Below are 19,195 nucleotides of genomic sequence, written 5' to 3'. Positions count from 1 at the left end.
TATTGGACTGTTCAGCCACCAAAGAACTCACTTCAGGAGTGGAAGCAAGTCTTCCTCGATTCCGAGGGACTGCTAACTACTTTCTAATATCGGATCATTGAGTACTCATTGGAATGAGTGCCCTCTATACACCCAAGTTACTCCATGTTAGTACTAAATCTCTAGTCTATCAAAATTTTAATTTGGATTGAAATATATTTTATTCTTTGCATTTAGTACAGTTTTCATTTTGAATCAAGCTGGAGGTTGTTCCTTTGACAGAAGGTGACTGGATTGAATATTGTTGCATTTGACATCTTTTAAAATGCCATGAATTGCAGTTAGATGTTGAAATACTGGGTATGGTAGTGTAGTGGCCACGGTACTGGACTAGCAATCCATTTGCAAGGTGCAAATTGAATTTAATAAATCTGTTAATTTAGCACCAGGAAAAATGATCGTGAAAGCTGCTGAATTGTCATAAAAATCCAACTCTTAAGGTAAATAATGGGACTAATCTGCAGGAATTGATGGTTTTTACCCCGGGGTATTAAAAGAAATAGGGGAGGAAATTGCAGATGTGTTCGTCATAACTTTCCGAAGCTCTCCAGATTCATAAATTGTGCCTTTGGGTTGCAAAATTACAAATGTCACTCCATTACTTAAGAAGGCAAGGAGGGAGAAACCAGTGGACTATAGACCCGTCACTTTAACATCAATTGTGGGGCAGTTACGGGAATCTATCATCTGAGACAGTGAGCACTTAAACAAGTATGAGCTAATCAAAGATAGTCATCATGGATTTGTGAAAGATAGGTCATGTCTGATTCATCTAGTAGTATTTTTTGAGGAGGTCACTATCCTGGTGGATAGGGGAGTGCTTATGGATGCTGTCTACATTGACTTCCAGAAAGCATTTGATAATTTCTCATCCAGAAACTTATCAAAAATGAGAGCGCATGGAGTTGGAGGTAGCATTGTGACGTAGGTTGGCAATTGGTTGAGAGATAGGAGACAGAGACTAAGAATAAAGGGAACATTCTCTGGTGAGATTTAACAGCTTTTCACCATTGTGTGCGTGTGTGTAAATGGTGTAGTGAGAAACAAGTTACAAAAAGACATAGACAGAGTAAGTGACTGGGCAAAATTATGGCAGATGGAGTTCAATATGAGGAAATGTGACGTCATCCACTTTGGATCTGATGAAGGAAAATATATTTTCCTAATGATGAGAGATTAGGAGCTGTGGAGGAGCAAAAGGATTTAGGTACCCATGCACACAAATCACTAAAAGTGAGTGCAGTCCAGGGATCCAGGGGAGGGTGAAAAATAAATTCATGTGATCAATGCAGGTGAAGGAGCTGGTCCGAGAAGCAGCTGAAGGCAGGCGAGGAGCACACAAGATGGGGCCAGCAGCAAGAGCTTGAGTCAGTCCAGCAAAGGGTGATTGAGGAGTTCTGAAGGCTGAATGGAGTCGTCGGCTATGGGAAGCAAATGGATAGCAGAAAAGCAGAGATCATTCAGCAGCAAGGGAGCAGAATCTCGAGCAAGATGGAAACCAGTAGGAACTGATCAGAGTTAGTTCAGCGTAGAGTGAAAATTCCCAGCACGGGAACAGAAAGCTGAGCCTCCAAAAGCAGGCCAGGTACTGGAACAGTGGTAGTCCAGCAGAGAATAGTCTCCGTAGAAAGCGGCAGTGAAGGTGGAGGCCACTGTAAACCCCAGAAGCCAGCTGAGAAACCGAATTTGGCTCTGGAGAAAGCGGATTTCCATCTAGGATCCAACACAACAGCTGAGAAAAGCAGAGAAGCCAGCAGTGCACTGAAGTGCTGAAATACATCACAATGCATATTGTGGATAAGTATTGGAGCTGGTAGTGAGAATGCAGTGTATCTACTGCAATATTTTTTTTGTTGTAATAAATCTACCTTCCTGTTCAGATTGTTTTCTGCATAGATCCTCCAGAGGGTACTGCACTGCACACAATGGGACAGAATGTGGCCAAGCATTACAAGGTAATTTGAATTTGATTTTCTTTTAAAATCTGTGTTCTAATTGTATTACTGCTCACAGAAAACATCATGACTTTTCTGAATGTTTAGTCGTTTTGTAACATTGTCAATTCCAATTATCATGTCCTCATGAAGTACATGGGGAATGCGCAGACTGTGAATTTACCCATGTCTGCAAGTTACACTGTGGTTATGACATGCTTCCGACATACTCAGGTTTGTGTATACTACATGTAAATTTGCTTAAGTACTTCAAAATAAATGCTGGCAGGATTTTAATACCTTTTGTTGTTTGCCACTGAACACTTGAGCTTTCCCAGTGTTTAAGTAATTGTCAACACCTTTTATTGCTGATATGAGTATATATAATTAATATTTCCATAGGTTCATATACACACAGATACCAGTGGGAAGAAGAAGCAGCAGAGAACTGATTTATGGACTTCATCGGTTACAAAAAAACAAGGTACAAATCTAATCGGGATAACTTAAACTACCAATGGGGGACAATTTAGGGTTAGGGATATTTATTTATTTGTGGTTTATGGGTTCTTACTGTGTGCAAAATAACTGGCATTTGCCTACTTGCAACAAATGTCTGCACTTCAAAGCAAGTTATTCTTTCTGAGAGACACAAGAAGGTGCTTAAATATAAGTTTCACATTTTCTTTCACAATCTAATGTCACCATTTAGTAAAACGACTTTCTTGTGAATGGAAACTTTTACTGTCGCAGCTAACTTCACTAATAGTGCTAAAGGGCTCAATTTTCCCCAAAGCATTTTTTTGGCATACTTGAAGAGTTACACCCGATTTTTTTTTTTTGTGGCTCAACACTTATTTTTTTTGGCATATTTGGAAGTTTCCCCTTAGGATCTCTTCATTTTGGCATGACCTAACCCGAGGAGAGTGGCGCCTTGATCTGCGCCAAAAAGATTGGGCTGCCATGGTAACCAGGAACACAAGCATACCGTCACCTCGCAATACATTAAAAGAATTGAAAAATACATAACAGCAACTTATCTCCAACCCTGCTGGAAGGGCTTGCTGGTCCAGTCCCATTCTCGGTCCTCACCGATTGGATTCTCCTGCCGGTGTGTTCTCCCGCCGGTGTGTTCTGTGAGTTCACCTGCCTGCCGGTGCATTCTCCTGTCGGTGAGTTCCTCCGCTCCTAGTCCTGGCCGAGTGACCTCCTGGTCCGCTCCCCCATCCCCTAACCCAGGCCGAGTGGTCTCCCTCCCAGTCAAAGGCTTCTCCACTGCCCCGCCCCCTCCCAAACCCCCCTCTCTCCCTCCTCCTCCCCACCCCCCACCCCCACCTCTTACCTTTACTGCTATTGCTGTCCGGGCATCTACTGCACTTACCTGCGCCGATTTCTTTAACTCTCCGCAAGGGCTTTCTCACGTGGCCACATACACTGGCCTAAGTAGAAATGGAGTAACTGTTAGCTGGCCAAAGTTGCCTAAATGGTCAGAACTGTCGTAGGTGGTTGGTAATGCCCCTTTTTGAGAAAAAAAACTAACCTGAAAAAAAACATAACTAAGTGAGTTACGCTGGTGCAAATTGATTGGGAAAACTGGGGATTTTTAAGTTAGGCCAGAAAAAGCAGCCTACTCCCAAAAAAACAGAGCAACTCCGAGGGAAAATTAAGCCCATTGAGTGGAACATTGAGCTTTATTAAAGATAATTCAGTTGCCATTTTAAAATCATACATTTTGTCTGTATTTTTTATATATTTCTGTCATAAATTCCTATATCCACATTTATAATGGAAACTGCCCATGCTAACTTGTCGCACTGTAATTGCACCCTCTTCCCAGTGGTAGCACTGCAGTTCCTCTTCTGGCAGGAGGGTGTAATTGCAGCATGACACGTTTGTTGAGGTTTAAAATTTGGCCAGGATACCAGGGGAGCTCCCAGCTCCTGCATAGAATTTACAGGACAGAAACAGGCCATTTGGCCCAACAGGTCTACACCGGTGTTTGTACTCCACGCGAATCTCCACCAACTCCACTTCATCTAATTTTTAATAGATTTTCTTTTAAAATCGGTGATCTAACTATTATTGCTCACAGAAAACATCATGACTTTTCTGAAATGTTTAGTCGTTCTGTAACATTGTCAATTCCAATTATGATGTCCTCATGAAGTACATGAGGAATGCATAGACTGTGAATTTACCCATGTCTGCAAGTTACACTGTGGTTCTCCTCCATGTGCTTATCTAGCTTCCCCTTAAATACATCTGTTATTTGCCTCAACTACTCCTTGTGGTAGCGAGCTCCACATTCTAACCACTCTCTGGGTAAAGAAGTTTCTCACGAATTCTCTATTGGACTTATTGGTGACAATCTTACATTTATGCCCCCTAGTTTTGGTCTTCCCAACAAGTGGAAACATCCTCTCTACGTTTACTGTATTGAAATGCTTCAGAATTTTAAAGAGCTCCATTAGATCATGCCTCTGCCTTCTCATTCCTGAAGAAAAGAGCTCCAACCTGTTTTAATATGTATAAAGCAGAACTAAGAAACTACCCCAAACATTAAAGATTTCAAAAAATATTAAAAATGGAAACACAATTGCGATTAAAAGTCAGAGTCACTGAACAAATCATCATCGTTCTTTCCCATCATGAAACAAGCTGACCAAAGATGACCGAATGTATTAAATTCTGACTGCCGAGCTATTGGGAATGATGTGGAACGGGGCTAAGGTGGGAAAAGTGGAAGATTGGGCTGGGAGCCAGCTGGCAGCGAGTAAAAATCAGCCAGACACCACAGAATTGGCTTTGGACTTGCTTTTCTATTGGGACAACCACCTGCTTTCAGTGCTCTTGCTAGCTATGAGTAGTGTCCTGCTAGACATTTATATCCTGTCTCTCTGTACAAGGGACCAAACAAATAAAACCAGACTAAACATCTTCTGAGGACTGATTCAGTTGTAGTTCCCAGAAAATGGCCTTTACATGACCGTAGTGGTGGTAAATCAACTGTCATTGGATCCTCTATTGAGTTTCACTTCCTACATGGTACTTAGGTAAAATTCCCTGGTACAGTGAAGTCATATGTTGGCATTATCCAACACCACTACTGGTACATCTGTAAGTATTCAAAGATTTAGTACTACAATATAGCCTTGCACAGAGGGAGGCAAATGCTGTAGAGCAGTGTAGCCAAAGCAAGTGGTCCAGTAAATGATTGTACTGTACATGGTTATTTATTACTTGATCATATGATCAAAAAGATTAAGGGGGAGAAATTGGGCTCCTTTGCACCTCCCGTTAGCGCCACCGGGGGTACAATAAAGGCACAAATGGGCACGGTGATATCGGTGACTCCCGCTAAATTCGGAGGGAGTTTTGCGGCGGTGGTATGGCATTACGCCCAGAGATCGTGACGTCATCGCCGTGTGCATCGTCCCAGTAGCGCCCCGGACCCGAACTTGCGTTTCGCCACCTGCAACATAGCTGGGCGATAACACTAAAGCAGCAAAAGGCATCCATCGGGAGGTCGAGCGCTCCAGGAGCAATGCTTAAAGGCACGGGGCCCGAAATTCAGTACCGCTGGAAAGCTGATGTTGCCCCCTGCCCCCCAGCTTTTTGGGGCCTTTAACGCCAACATTTTTTCGTGGCTGGGCCACCCCATATTCAGCTCCAAAAGTGAACAGTTTGGTTCCAGTGCTAATGAACCCTTTCCAAAGTGGATTTTTCAGCGGTGTGGCTGTCTTAATTTGAGCGTTATCACCACTGAGAAATTCAGCATGCAGGTAAGGGTTTCTAATGAGCCAGCTGCTTCCTGGCCTTTTTAAAGACCAGGGTTTGCAGCAAGGCCCTGAGTGGGGAAGGAGTTTGGAAGGATGACTGGTGTAAGAGCTGCAAGGAGAGCCAACAGTTAACTGATATGGAGCTGGAGACACTGATGGACGGTGTGGAGGACAGAAGAAGAATACTGTTTCCTGGCGTGGGGTGACCTGGCGGACAGGCCATAATGCATGGAGGGAGATTGCAGGGAGGCGTCAGGCACCTCCATATATGTGAGGACGCACCCTCCCAGGAGGGTGCTGGCCAGTCTGCACCCGGCCCTTCCAGCGTGGCGATGGGTCGACGCCTCCTAGCTCTGGGGTGACAGGGATCCTCCTCCTTCTTCAGGTGATACAGCTGGCTCGAAATCCAGCGGCTATCCCCTCATGATGGTCTGGTTGTGCAGCATGCAGCAGACTATGGCGATTATGGAGACCCACAGAGGAGAGTACTGCAAGGTGCCACCAGAGCGGTCCAGGCACCAGAACCTCTGCTTAAGGATGCCTATGCACTGCTCGATGATGCACCTGGTGGCACAATGAGTGTCATTATATGTATGATCTGGTGCTGTCCTGGGGTTCCGCAGTGGAGTGAGCAGCCAAGTGTACAGGGGCTATCCCTTGTCCCCAAGCAGCCAACTGCAATCCTGATTGGGGCCGGTCAAGACAGTGGGCACACTGGTTTGGCGTAGAATGAACGAATCATGCCTGCTGTCTCCTTTGCCTGCTGCCTGTCTGCACGGTGCTGACGGTGATGCCTTCTCCTGCGTGCCGCCCTGCTTCTGAGCAGGTGTCACCCTCCAACACTCCTCCCATCAGGCCTCCACTAACGAAACAGACCTGAAAGTTGTACAAAAGTATGTGCAAACCTCTGAGCAGCACTCAGCAGGTTTAATAGTCAAAACAATTAATAAAACTATATGAAAACCTAAATACGGATGATGCAATCTGACACAAAAACACTAATAATTAATAAAACCATGAAATCTAAGTACTGCAGATGATGCAATCTGACATAAAAACAATAATAAAACTATTTCCCTTCCAAAGGCTCCCGATCGTGGCAACACTCCAGCATTGTCGCGTTGGAGCACCAACTCGAATACCTCGCGGGGGCACTGCCTGAAGAACGCCTACCTTTTTGGAGCTGAAAATCCCTGTCCTGGCCGCTTTCGAGCTGCCCGCCGCTGCAGACCTCAACGCTGGAAACCTACCTGTACAGCGGCTTCACCCCGCCGTTTCTGACATAAATGAGTACCATTCAAACCCCATCCGAGCTGAAAATGGCTCGGGAAGGGAAAAGTACCCGACCGTGGTGGCGATCGATTTTTTTCGATCGGCCACCCAAAGCCCGCAATAACTGTCCCTTTGGGGACAGTGAATTTCAGCCCCAAGGTGACCAAGGTAAGTTTAAAAAAAAAAAAAAAAATTAAAATCTCTCTCTCCAATATTTTACTTTGTTTCATGCCCATGATCGATCAGCCCGACACTCTGCTGCAGTGCATCGGGCTGATCGGGCCGGATCGCGGCTGCTGTCGAGGTGAAGGTGCCTGCAACGATTGCCTGCCCTTCCCTTTAAGGGAGGGAAGGAGCCTTTCAACGTGGCTCATTGTGCAGCGCTGCACAAGTACCGCCCCACCTGCTGCCTCTTGTGCTCCAAGAAGGAAGTGGGGCGCTTGATTTCGTGCTCCACTTCCGTCCTAGAGCGCAAACGCCGAATTTGTTTAAAGTTTGAAAACGTTAGCAACTGGAGCTAATTTTTCAAACTTTTATTAAGTTAGCACCCCTCTGAATTTCTCCCCCTAAAATACTTGGGCCTGAGTTTGGTGAAACCTAAGTTCTGCCCAAGTACCATCGAAAGAACTGCTAAGCTATTTGGATGGAAGTTTGGCGTAAAAATGCAGAAAAAAACTGCCTAGCGGAAATAATGGGACTTGCACATCAATTCTGGGCAGCAGCTGGTGGTAGGTTGGATTCTGGGCGGCAAATGCGATTCTCAGCAGAGTAACGCCGAGGATAGAGTCTGGCCCGGTGGGGGGAATGGGAAAAAGTTTTTTTTCAACAAGTGGGAAAAAGGTTTTTTTCAACAAATGGGGAGAAAAAGCTTTTCCACATCCTTCTGAGGACCCTATCCACCAAAATCACTGCAAAAGACATGAAGAAAACAAGTGCACTAAACTTTTCTTGCAGATCTTCATACTTACCGTTCATGTAAGACTTGCCTCCATGCGGTGGTCTCTTCTGCTGGAGCGGAGGACCGCCTGGACCAATGTTGGGAGGAGTGGACGGGAGGACTTCAGTTGGCGTTGCATGCCGGCGTATGCCAGCGGATGCTCCCCAGCAGTCCCCTCTCGCCAATGGCGTGAGGACCTGACCAAACTCACTCGGAAGGGAGAGCGCCCAGAAACCAGGGAGACCGCCGAGAAAATTCGCCGGCAGTAAGTCCACCAAATTTGGGCCCCTTGTCTTTAAACAAAAATGCTAAATTCATGTTCGTGGACTCTTGTGATGTATTGCATTACTTGGGAGTTTTCAGAAACTCCAAATTTGGTGCCTGCGAGTTGTATTCCAAAGAGCACAGACTTATGTAATCACTGAAGGGTTTTGATGTGGTGAATAGGGAAAGACTATTCACTCTAGCTCAAGAGTCAGTGACAAGGAGTCATCAGTTTGAGGAGAGCGATTGAGACTATTTCTTTCCATAGAGCATGGAATACTTTACCACAAAGAGAGATTCAGGCAGAAACCACTGCATTTTTTAAGGGGAAATTACATAGGATATACATACAGTAACAGGCCATTCGGTCCAACCAGTCCATGCCTGTGTTGATATGCTCGACTCGAGCCTCCTCCCATCTAAATCTATCTGCATTACCCTCTCTTCCCTTCCCCCTCATATGCTTATCTAGCCTCCCCTTAAATGCATCTATACAATTTGCTTCAACCACTCCTTGTAGCGAGTTCCACATTATTTTTGATTTTTGAATACTAAAGAAATCAAGGGATATGGGGATAGTGCAGGAAAGTGGAGTTGATGTAGAAGATCAGCCATAAACGTAGGTCCCCTGCAGTCGGATTCAGGTGAATTTATAATGGAGAACAAAGAAATGGCAGACCAATTGAACAAATACTTAGGTTCTGTGTCTTCACGAAGGAAGACACAAATAACTTTATTAGGGGACCAAAGGTTTAGTGAGAAGGAGGAACTGAAGGATATCCTTATTAGGCGGGAAATTGTGTTAGGGAAATTGATGGGATTGAAGGCCGATAAATCCCCGGGGCCGAATAGTCTGTATCTCAGAGTATTTAAGGAAGTGGCCCCAGAAATAGTGAATGCATTGGTGATCATTTTCCAACAGTCTATCGACTCTGGATCAGTTCCTATGGAGGGTAGCTAATGTAACACCACTTTTTAAAAAGAGAGGGAGAGAGAAAGCGGGTGATTATAGACAGGTGACATCAGTGGTGGGGAAAATGTTGGAATCAATTATTAAGGATGAAAAGCAGCGCATTTGGAAAGCAGTGACAGGATTGGTCCAAGTCAGCATGGATTTATGAAGCGGAAATCATGCTTGACAAATCTTCTGGAATTTTTTGAGGATGTAACTAGTAGAGTGGACAAGAGAGAACCAGTGGATGTGGTGTATTTGGACTTTCAAAAGGCTTTTGACAAGTTCCCACACAAGAGATTGGTGTGCAAAATCAAAGCACATGGTATTGGGGGTAATTACTGACGTGGATAGGGAACTCCTTGGCAGACAGGAAGCAGAGAGTCGGGATAAACGGGTCCTTTTCAGAATGGCAGGCAGTGACGAGTGGAGTGCATCAGGGCTCAGTGCTGGGACCCCAGCTCTTTACAATATACATCAATGATTTGGATGAAGGAATTGAGTGTAATAGCTCCAAGTTTGCAGATGACACTAAACTGGGTGGCGGTGTGAGCTGTGAGGGGAACGCTAAGAGGCTGCTGGGTGACTTGGACAGGTTGGGTGAGTGGGCAAATGCATGGCAGATGCAGTATAATGTGGATAAATGTGAGGTTATCCACTTTGGGGCAAAAATGCGAAGCCAGAATATTATCTGAATGGTGGTAGATTAAGAAAAGGGGAGGTGCAACGAGACCTGGGTGTCATGGTTCATCAGTCATTGAAAGTTGGCATACAGCTACAGCAGGCGGTGAAGAAGACAAATGGTATGTTGGCCTTCATAGCTAGGGGATTTGAGTATAGGAGCAGGGAGGTCTTACTGCAGTTGTACAGGGCCTTGGTGAGGCCTCACCTGGAATATTGTGTTCAGTTTTGGTCTCCTAATCTGAAGAAGGGCGTTCTTGCTATTGAGGGAGTGCAGCGAAGGTTTATCAGACTGATTCCCGGGATGGCTGGACTGACATATGAGGAGAGACTGGATCAACTGGCCCTTTATACAATTGGAGTTTAGAAGGATGAGAGGGGATCTCATAGAAACATATAAAATTCTGACTGGACGGGACAGGTTGGATGTGGGTAGTTTGTTCCTGATGTTGGGGAAGTCCAGAACCAGGGGACACCGTCTTAGGATAAGGGGTAGGCCATTTAGGACTGAGATGAGGAGAAACTTCTTCACTCAGAGAGTTGTTAACCTGCCGCAGAGAGTTGTTGATGCCAATACATTGGATACATTCAAGCGGGAGTTAGATATTGCCCTTGTGGCTAAGGGAATCAAGGGGTATGGAGAGAAAGCAGGAAAGGGGTATTGAGGGAATGATCAGCCATGATCTTATTGAATGGTGGTGCAGGCTTGAAGGGCCAAATGGCCTACTCCTGCACCTATTTTCTATGTTTCTATTTTTCGATGATGTTGAATGGTGGAGCAGGCTTGAGGGGCCAACTTACCGACTCATGCTCCAAAATTTTATATTCTTATGTTATATTCTTGCCACTCTTTGGGTAAAGATGTTTCTTCTGAATTTCCTATTGGATTTCTTGGTGACTATCTTGTATTGATGGCCTCTAGATTTGTTCTTCTCTACAAGTGGAAACATTCTCTGTATCCACTCTATCAAAACTGTACATAATTTTAAAAATCTCTATATTGGGATACTCCACAGCTGCCTTTTTTCAAGAGAAGAGACCTAGCCAGTTCATCCTTTCCTGATGTATATACCCTCTCATTTCTATTATCATCCATGTAAATCTTCTCTGCACTCTCTCCAGTGTATCCGTTTTATAATATGGCGACCAGAACTGTACGCAGTACTCTAGTATGTGGTCTAACCAAGATGCGATACAAGTTTAGTATAACTTCCCTACTTTTCCATTCTATACCTTGGGAAATAAACCCTAGTGCTTGGTTTGCTTTTTTTAATGATCTTGCTAACCTGTGTCACAGCTTTGTGATTGTGTATTTGTACTCCGAGATTCCTTTGTTCCTCTATCCCACCTAGACTCGCACCCGCCACATAATAAGTGACCTCCCTATTCCTACCAAAATGTAGTACCTCAGTTGTCTGTGTTGAACTTCATTTGCCAATTATATGCCCATTCTGCAAGTTTATTAATGTCCTCCTGTTTTTTGTTGCAGTCCTCCTCGGTATTGACTATTCCACCCCTCTCTCTCCACCCACCCCCCCAGCAATTTGGTGTCATCCGCAAATTTAGAAATTGTGTTTTTGATTCCAAAGTCTAAATCATTAATGTAAATTTTGAACAGCAGTGTCCCAGCACTGATCCTTGTGTGACACCACCTGCCACTGAATAGCTACCTTTTACTCCTACTCTCTGCTTTCTGTCTTGAAGCCAGCTAGCAATTCATTCTGCTACTCGTCTCCTGACTCCGCATTCACTGACCTTGTTCATTAGTCTATTGTGGGGTACCTTATCGAAGGCCTTTTGAAAATCTAGGTTAGTTACATCTACTGCATTATCATTGTCTACTCTCCCTGGGCCCAAATTTGGCCAGTACAGATTTCTGGTGCACTCACCAGAGGTGTGCCGCTTTTGTAGAACTACAAGGGCACCAAAAATCTTCGGGCCGAGTTTGGCCGCTCCCCAGCCTCTCCTCCATGGTGGCGTAGCATGGCAATTGGATTCGGGGGCGGAGCCTTCAGCGCCGGGACCTATGCACATGTGCGCTAGAGTGTGCGCGCGTGCACAGTAGCTCCTAGCCCCCAGAATCTGAGTGTGTGCGATGCAGGCTGTGTGGGAGGGGTCGACGCTCGCCATCCCTATCCCCGGCCGAGTGGCCTGCCGCACAGGCCGGCCGCTGCCTTCCCGCGCTGAGGGCTACAAGACACAGGTTGGTGGGGGGAAGAGTTTCGATGGGGTGGGGGTGGGGGGGGAGGGAAAGAGAGAAAAGAATCTTCAAAGATTTTCCAGTACTTTAATATCTAGCTATCTTTACTAAAAATATACTCGGTTTAATCAGGCTGACAGCACCTGCACCCTGTCCAGTCTCGCTGCTTGGGATTTAAAAAAAAAAACTAGCATTCCTATCATAACACTGTCATTTGGAGGTTACCTGCGCTGGTCTCTTACTTTACCGCAGGGTTTTTTCAGAATGTGCAAAAGTAGCCACTTACTCTGGCCTAACTTAGTTTGGAATAAGTTTTAGCTGGCTAAACTTGCTTAAATGGCCAAAAAAGTTGTAAGTGGCTGGTAATGCCCCCTTTTGGAAAAAAAAACCTAACTAACTCATTTACACTGGAGCAACTTAAATGGGGAGAAATGTAATTCTTAAGTTACTCCAAAAAAAATCTAGTTGCTCCAAAAAAAACAAAGCAACTCCTAGGGAAACTTGGGGGCCCCTGTTACCTCTTCAAATTCAATAAGGTTGGTCAAGCAAGATTCTCCCTTTTGAAATCCATGCTGACTATTCATTTATTATATTTCTAGTTTCTAGATGTTCTATTTTCTCCTGTAGTAGGGATTTCATTAATTTTCCTACCAGCGATGTAAAGCTGACTGGTCTATAATTCCCTGTACCTGTTCTATCCCCCTTAAATACAGGTTTACGTCAGTTATCCGCCAGTCCTCTTTCACTACACCCTTTTCTAACGAATTATTAAATATATGTAGTAATGCCTCTGCTATATCTCACCGAGATTCTTTTAAAATGCGTGGATCCAATCCATCCGGACCAGGGATTTTATCCACTTTGTGTTTGATTAGTTTATTTAATATATCTCCTTTTTCTATTTTAAATGCACTTATCTCATTACTAATCTCATCATCCAATGTCATGTCCACCTGTTCTATCTCCCTGATAAATAATGAAGCAAAATAATGATTTAATATATCAGCCATCTCTCTATTGTTGCCTGTGGTATTATCCTGTCTATTCTTTATTGGCCCCATTCCTTTTTATTTTACTATGTTCTTGAAAATAAAGATTTAAATGTTTTATCATAAGTCCTTGACAAAATTAAAAACAGGGACAGAAATAATTTACTGCCTGTTAAGATATTCAGTATTAAGCATCTTTTCTAGATATGTTTAAATATTATGATATCTGTTCTTAACTTGTTATCTCCTTGTGAAAAACATCATTATGTTGACAGGAAAAATTTTAAGTTACTGGTGCTTCTGTCCTGGCTACAGTATGGCTGAGCTGGTACGCCAAGGGGTTCGGTCCATCATCCTCACAAGTGGTACCCTTGCTCCGCTGTCCTCTTTCACTTCAGAAATGCAAATGTGAGTATGTTCATTAAAGCATGTAGAAATTTATTATTAAATTACTTGCCTTGTTTTCCACAATGTTACCAACTGAAAATCTGATACACTTTGGATGTATAATATAAATATAAATTTTACAAGTTGAAGTCTGAATGTTCATGTATTCCATAGCTTCTAGCGGTGCAGGCTCAGAATTAAACATTTAATAGTCATAGGATGCAGTCAGGATAGTACTTTACATAGGATTACATAGAATATGCGGCACAGAAACAGGCCATTTGGCCCAACCAGTCCATGCCGGCGTTTATGCTCCACTCGAGCCTCCTCCCATCCTTCCTCATCTTAACTATCAGCATAATCCTCTATTCCCTTCTCCCTCATATGCTAATCTAGCCTCCCCTTAAATGCATCTATACCATTTGCTTCAACCACTAGGTAAAGAAGTTTTTTCTGAATTCTCTATTTGACTTCTTGGTGACTTATTGACGGCCTCTAGTTTTGCTCTTCCCCACTCTCTGTCTGTCTCTCTCTCTCCACTCTATCAAAGCTTTTCATAATTTTAAAGACCTCTATTTGGACACCCCTCTGCTTTCTTTTTTCAAGAAAAAAGAGACCCAGCTTGTTCATCCTTAGTTATAACCTCGTATTTCTGATATCATCCTTGTAAATCTTTTTTGCACCATCTCCAGTGCCTCTATTTCCTCATTATAATCTGGCGACCAAAATTGTACACAGTACTTCCAAGAGTGGTCTATCCAAGGTTTGAGCATGCAACAATGATTCCATTTAAGCATTTTAGCCAGTGGTATTGTGACCACGTGATTCCAGTTTGAAAGGACAGTACCCTGCTACATTGTACAGATGGTATCCAGAATAGTAAATCAGTTACAATCTCAACTATTTAAAAAAAATGTGCATTTAATTACTTGGACTTGTCCAAAAAATCAATAGCTTTGTTAAAAATGGATATGAATGCCTTCTCATTCAAACTTACCTTGTAATGTTGGAATAATTTTGTTTTCAATATTTAAACTTGTATGTTAAATATTGCAATATGCATTGAAATCATTGGAGTGTTTTATTCTTTGAACAATAATGCATATGCATGTAACTGGATATTAAATTAATATTAATACATGCCATGCATATTTAAGCCCTTTCCGTGTCAGTCTGGAAAATCCTCATGTAATTGACAAACACCAAATATGGATTGGGATTGTTCCAAAAGGCCCTGATGGAACACAGTTGAGCTCTGCATATAACACAAGGTAAGATGCAAACTCATTTATATGACAACTAATCCAGCATTGTTATAGGTTACTTGACATGTCACAACTACGGAGCAGAAAATTGATTTTCATATTAGCCCTGTTTGCTGCCTTATGTATGCGTGAAATGTTCATTTGTGACACACACAACCTTTCTGTGTAAAGGTAGTCAAAAAGAAGATGCAAAATTCACAGTTCACAGGGGCGACTGTTCCGGCGCCTGCACAAGAGGGAGAACAGGTTGAGTTCTCCCTCTTGTTGAGTGTGGGCTGCATGCATGCTCATACCACAACAAACATTTGGACTTGCCGAATTTAAAAACATCTGCACAAAGATCACCAGCTTCCCACAGGCACTCCACAAAAAAACATTGAGATTTCAAATGTGTTGGACTTTTGGCAAAAGCCAAATCTGTGCATACTGTGGAGAGGCTCACCAATGAATAGTTTGTGAAAGGTGTTAATAGATTGTGGTGAAAACCACAGCAATCTTGCAACCCAGTTGTCCCAGTATTTATCTCGGCTTAACATGTAAGGGTTGTCAATTGGGATTCTGTTTATTTTTTACATTCCTTTTTGGATCATTTGAACCACAAAATATAAAACGGAAAAGAGTGACTAAAGTAAATGTTGGTCCCTTAGAAGATGAAAAGGGAGATTTAATAATGGGAAATGTGGAAATGGCTGAGACCGTAAACAATTATTTTGCTTCCGTCTTCACAGTGGAAGACACAAAAACAATGCCAAAATTTGCAGGCTACAGGAATGTGGGAAGGGAGGACCTTGAGACAATCACTATCACTAGGGGGGTAGTGCTGGACAGACTAATGGGACTGAAGGTAGACAAGTCCCCTGGTCCTGATGAAATGCATCCCAGGGTATTAAAAGAGATGGCAGAAGTTATAGCAGATGCATTCGTTATAATCTACCAAAATTCTCTGGACTCTGGGGAGGTACCAGCGGATTGGAAAGCAGCTAATGTAACGCCTCTGTTTAAAAAAAAAAAAGGGGGCAGGCAAAAGGCAGGTAACTATAGGCCGGTTAGTTTAACATCTGTGGTGGGGAAAATGCTTGAAACTATCATTAAGGAAGAAATAGCGGGACATCTAGATAGGAATAGTGCAATCAAGCAGACGCAGCATGGATTCATGAAAGGGAAATCATGTTTAACTAACTTACTGGAATTCTTTGAGGATATAACGAGCATGGTGGATAGAGGTGTACCGATGGATGTGGTGTATTTAGATTTCCAAAAGGCATTCGATAAGGTGCCACACAAAAGGTTACTGCAGAAGATAAAGGTACGCGGAGTCAGTGGAAATGTATTAGCATGGATAGAAAATTGGCTGGCGAACAGAAAGTAGAGAGTCGGGATAAATGGGTCCTTTTCCGGTTGGAAATCAGTGGTTAGTGGTGTGCCACAAGGATCAGTGCTGGGACTACAACTGTTTACAATATACATAGATGACCTAGAAGAGGGGACAGAGTGTAGTGCAACAAAATTTGCAGATGACACTAAGATTAGTGGGAAAGCGGGTTGTGTAGAGGACTCAGAGAGGCTGCAAGGAGATTTGGATAGGTTAAGCGAATGGGCTAAGGTTTGGCAGATGGAATACAATGTCGGAAAGTGTGAGGTCATCCACCTTGGGGAAAAAAACAGTAAAAGGGAATATTATTTGAATGGGGAGAAATTACAACATGCTGTGGTGCAGAGGGACCTGGGGGTCCTTGTGCATGAATCCCAAAAGGTTAGTTTGCAGGTGCAGCAGATAATCAGGAAGGCAAATGGAATGTTGGCCTTCATTGCGAGAGGAATGGAGTACAAAAGCAGGGAGGTCTTGCTGCAACTGTATAAGGTATTGGTAAGGCCGCACCTGGAGTATTGCGTGCAGTTTTGGTCACCTTACTTAAGGAAGGATATACAAGCTTTGGAAGGGGTACAGAGATGATTCACTAGGCTGATTCCAGAAATGAGGGGGTTACCTTATGATGATAGATTGAGTAGACTGGGTCTTTACTCCTTGGAGTTCAGAAGGATGAGGGGTGATCTTATAGAAACATTTAAAATCATGAAAGGGATAGACAAGATAGAGGCAGAGAGGTTGTTTCCACTGGTCGGGGAGACTAGAACTAGGGGGCACAGCCTCAAAATACGGAGGAGCCAATTTAAAACCGAGTTGAGAAAGAATTTCTTCTCCCAGAGGGTTGTGAATCTGTGGAATTCTCTGCCCAAGGAAGCAGTTGAGGCTAGCTCATTGAATGTTTTCAAGTCAAAGATAGATAGATTTTTAAGCAATAAGGGAATTAAGGGTTACGGGGAGAGAGCGGGTAAGTGGCGCTGAGTCCACGACCAGATCAGCCATGATCTTATTGAATGGCGGAGCAGGCTCGAGGGGCTTGATGGCCTACTCCTGTTCCTAATTCTTATGTTCTTACACCAGTGAGTCATTTTGCAAATAGGTGCAGTGCATTATTTGTAATGATTTGTGCTGGGAATACTTTCAGTAACCTATAATTCAGCAGCACATATTGTGTAATTGTACAAGGGAAGTTTTATGACTCTTAACAGTGATGGGAACTATTCTCCCTGTTTAGGTTTTCACCTGAGTACATGTCATCCCTTGGAAAAACAATGAGTAAGTAGGTGAATTTTGTTTTCAAGTTGAGATAACATCACTGCAATTGTATACTTTTCAATGGCATTAATATGGTTCTTAGAAATGAGTCTTGAAAGCTGCATGCTGAATATTAAATATAATAGTCAATCTTCCCTGACATTGCCTATTGAGTTTGAGGATTCAGCCTCGCGTGTAACTGATATCCTGCTGGAACTGTCACTGCTGTTATGTTCCGTCTGCTGCTATTCACCCACAACGATCCCCTGCTTTGGAATCTCAAACTCAAACCTACCGCTAAGCAGCAACATTGAAACATAATGGGGCTGAATTTGCGGTCAGGGATGGATGCCTCCAAACAGCAAAAAATCTACGAACTTGCCTTTCGCCTCGGGGACTTGCAGTCCTGGGCCTCTATGCATAGGCCTGCGTAGAGGCCCACGTATCCCAGGGGCGCATGCAATTCGCAAACGCCCCTGGGATTACGTGGGCTGACCTAACCAATCAAAGAAGGGAATCTACTGAATGGATTTCCCATAAGCATGAATGGGGATCACATAAATAAAATACATCCAGACATCAAATAAGTTTAAAAAAATTATATATTTAAAATGAATTAAAATGGATTTTAATTAAATATTTTATACAAAAATTAAATTTTTTGAAAAATAAATTTACATGTTTTAACGGGGCTAAAAATAAAATTACTGTATTTTACAGGGTTTTAAATATATAAATGAACGAAAAATACTTGTTTTTTAAAAAAATCTCTTGCACTGGTAAAAGCAGGCCTTACACCTTTTACCCTAACCCTAACTCTAACCCTAAAAGCAGGCCTTACGCCTTTTACCAGGCGTAAGAATTTCATGGGCATTCACTGGGCAGAGGATGGGCAGTTAGCCCAACTCTCCGCCCGCGGAGGCCCTTTTCCCGCGAATGCGTGCGATCTGTAAAGAGACTTCATGACAGATCACAAGTTCCGGGTTTCAGCGTATGCCTAAACCTGAAACTTGCATGTCCTCTATGGGCGCGTATGCACCTCATACACACCCGCAGGGGCAGTGAATTCGGGCCTATTTTGAAAAACAAAAGATGTCATTTAGAACAAATAAATAAAAAATTGAAATCATGACTTACCAACTCTGACTCGGTAAAGTAATTATTTACACTGTTGAGTAACATATAAAATTATAATTATTTCTATTTTTTACTATAATATTTTATTAATCAGTTACGCGTTAACTCTATTAAATACAATTGTTTTAATTAATTGGAAATGAATATAGTTAATATAAAAATATGAATAAGTATTGAAAACATAACTCTTCTATATTTACATTTATTGAATAAATATTTGATTTTAATATTATAAAATATGAAAAAATATTAGAATTTCTTTGATGCTTGCTTCTTTTGAAATGCAGAAAATACAAGTACTGAGCCTAAACAGGTATTCATCAGTTCTACCTCCTCGGTGGCGCTGGCACGGATAGTGGAATGTCTTCCTGTTGATTACTTTACTTTGTACTCATTTGACCTTGCTAACTATAGTGCCTGACAAGAATTAGCTTTTGGGAATCTATATTCATTCCTCTGTTGTTCACATTTTTGGTACTGTTTTAATCAAGTGCATATCCAGATGTCCATCTTTCATTTAGGTGTGCTTTGTTAAAATCGACAATTTGATGTCATGTCCCAATAACACAAATCACATAGTCCTAGTTAAATTGTTTGAAACTCTTTGCAGTCCCGAGACCATTTCCTGGTGTGTGTCTAGTTTTTCTTTTTCTCTCTCTCTCCCTCGCTCTCTCGCCCGATCTTGACTGGGGCAGTTTTTGTGAGCAGGAAGTTAGAGTTTTGTTCGGGAAACCCAAAA

General features: G+C 42.8%; 1 protein-coding gene across 4 annotated transcripts in view; it reads left to right on the top strand.

Moving 5' to 3' along the window:
• Window positions 1–19,195, top strand: part of rtel1 (regulator of telomere elongation helicase 1) — a 158,289-nt gene that overhangs the window by 51,181 nt on the left and 87,913 nt on the right. For all 4 annotated transcript variants that reach the window (XM_070895979.1, XM_070895976.1, XM_070895980.1 and 1 more), the window contains 5 exons: window positions 1,920–1,994; window positions 2,376–2,457; window positions 13,323–13,455; window positions 14,592–14,705; window positions 17,300–17,340. In XM_070895979.1, coding sequence (XP_070752080.1) covers window positions 1,920–1,994; window positions 2,376–2,457; window positions 13,323–13,455; window positions 14,592–14,705; window positions 17,300–17,340 — 445 coding nt within the window. The remainder of the gene's footprint in view (window positions 1–1,919; window positions 1,995–2,375; window positions 2,458–13,322; window positions 13,456–14,591; window positions 14,706–17,299; window positions 17,341–19,195) is intronic.

This window comes from Pristiophorus japonicus, chromosome 12 (genome assembly GCF_044704955.1).
Source record: "Pristiophorus japonicus isolate sPriJap1 chromosome 12, sPriJap1.hap1, whole genome shotgun sequence".
NCBI classification, from domain to species: Eukaryota; Metazoa; Chordata; class Chondrichthyes; family Pristiophoridae; genus Pristiophorus; species Pristiophorus japonicus.
Note: the sequence above shows the minus strand (reverse complement) of the source record. Positions and strands in the feature narration are given on the sequence as shown.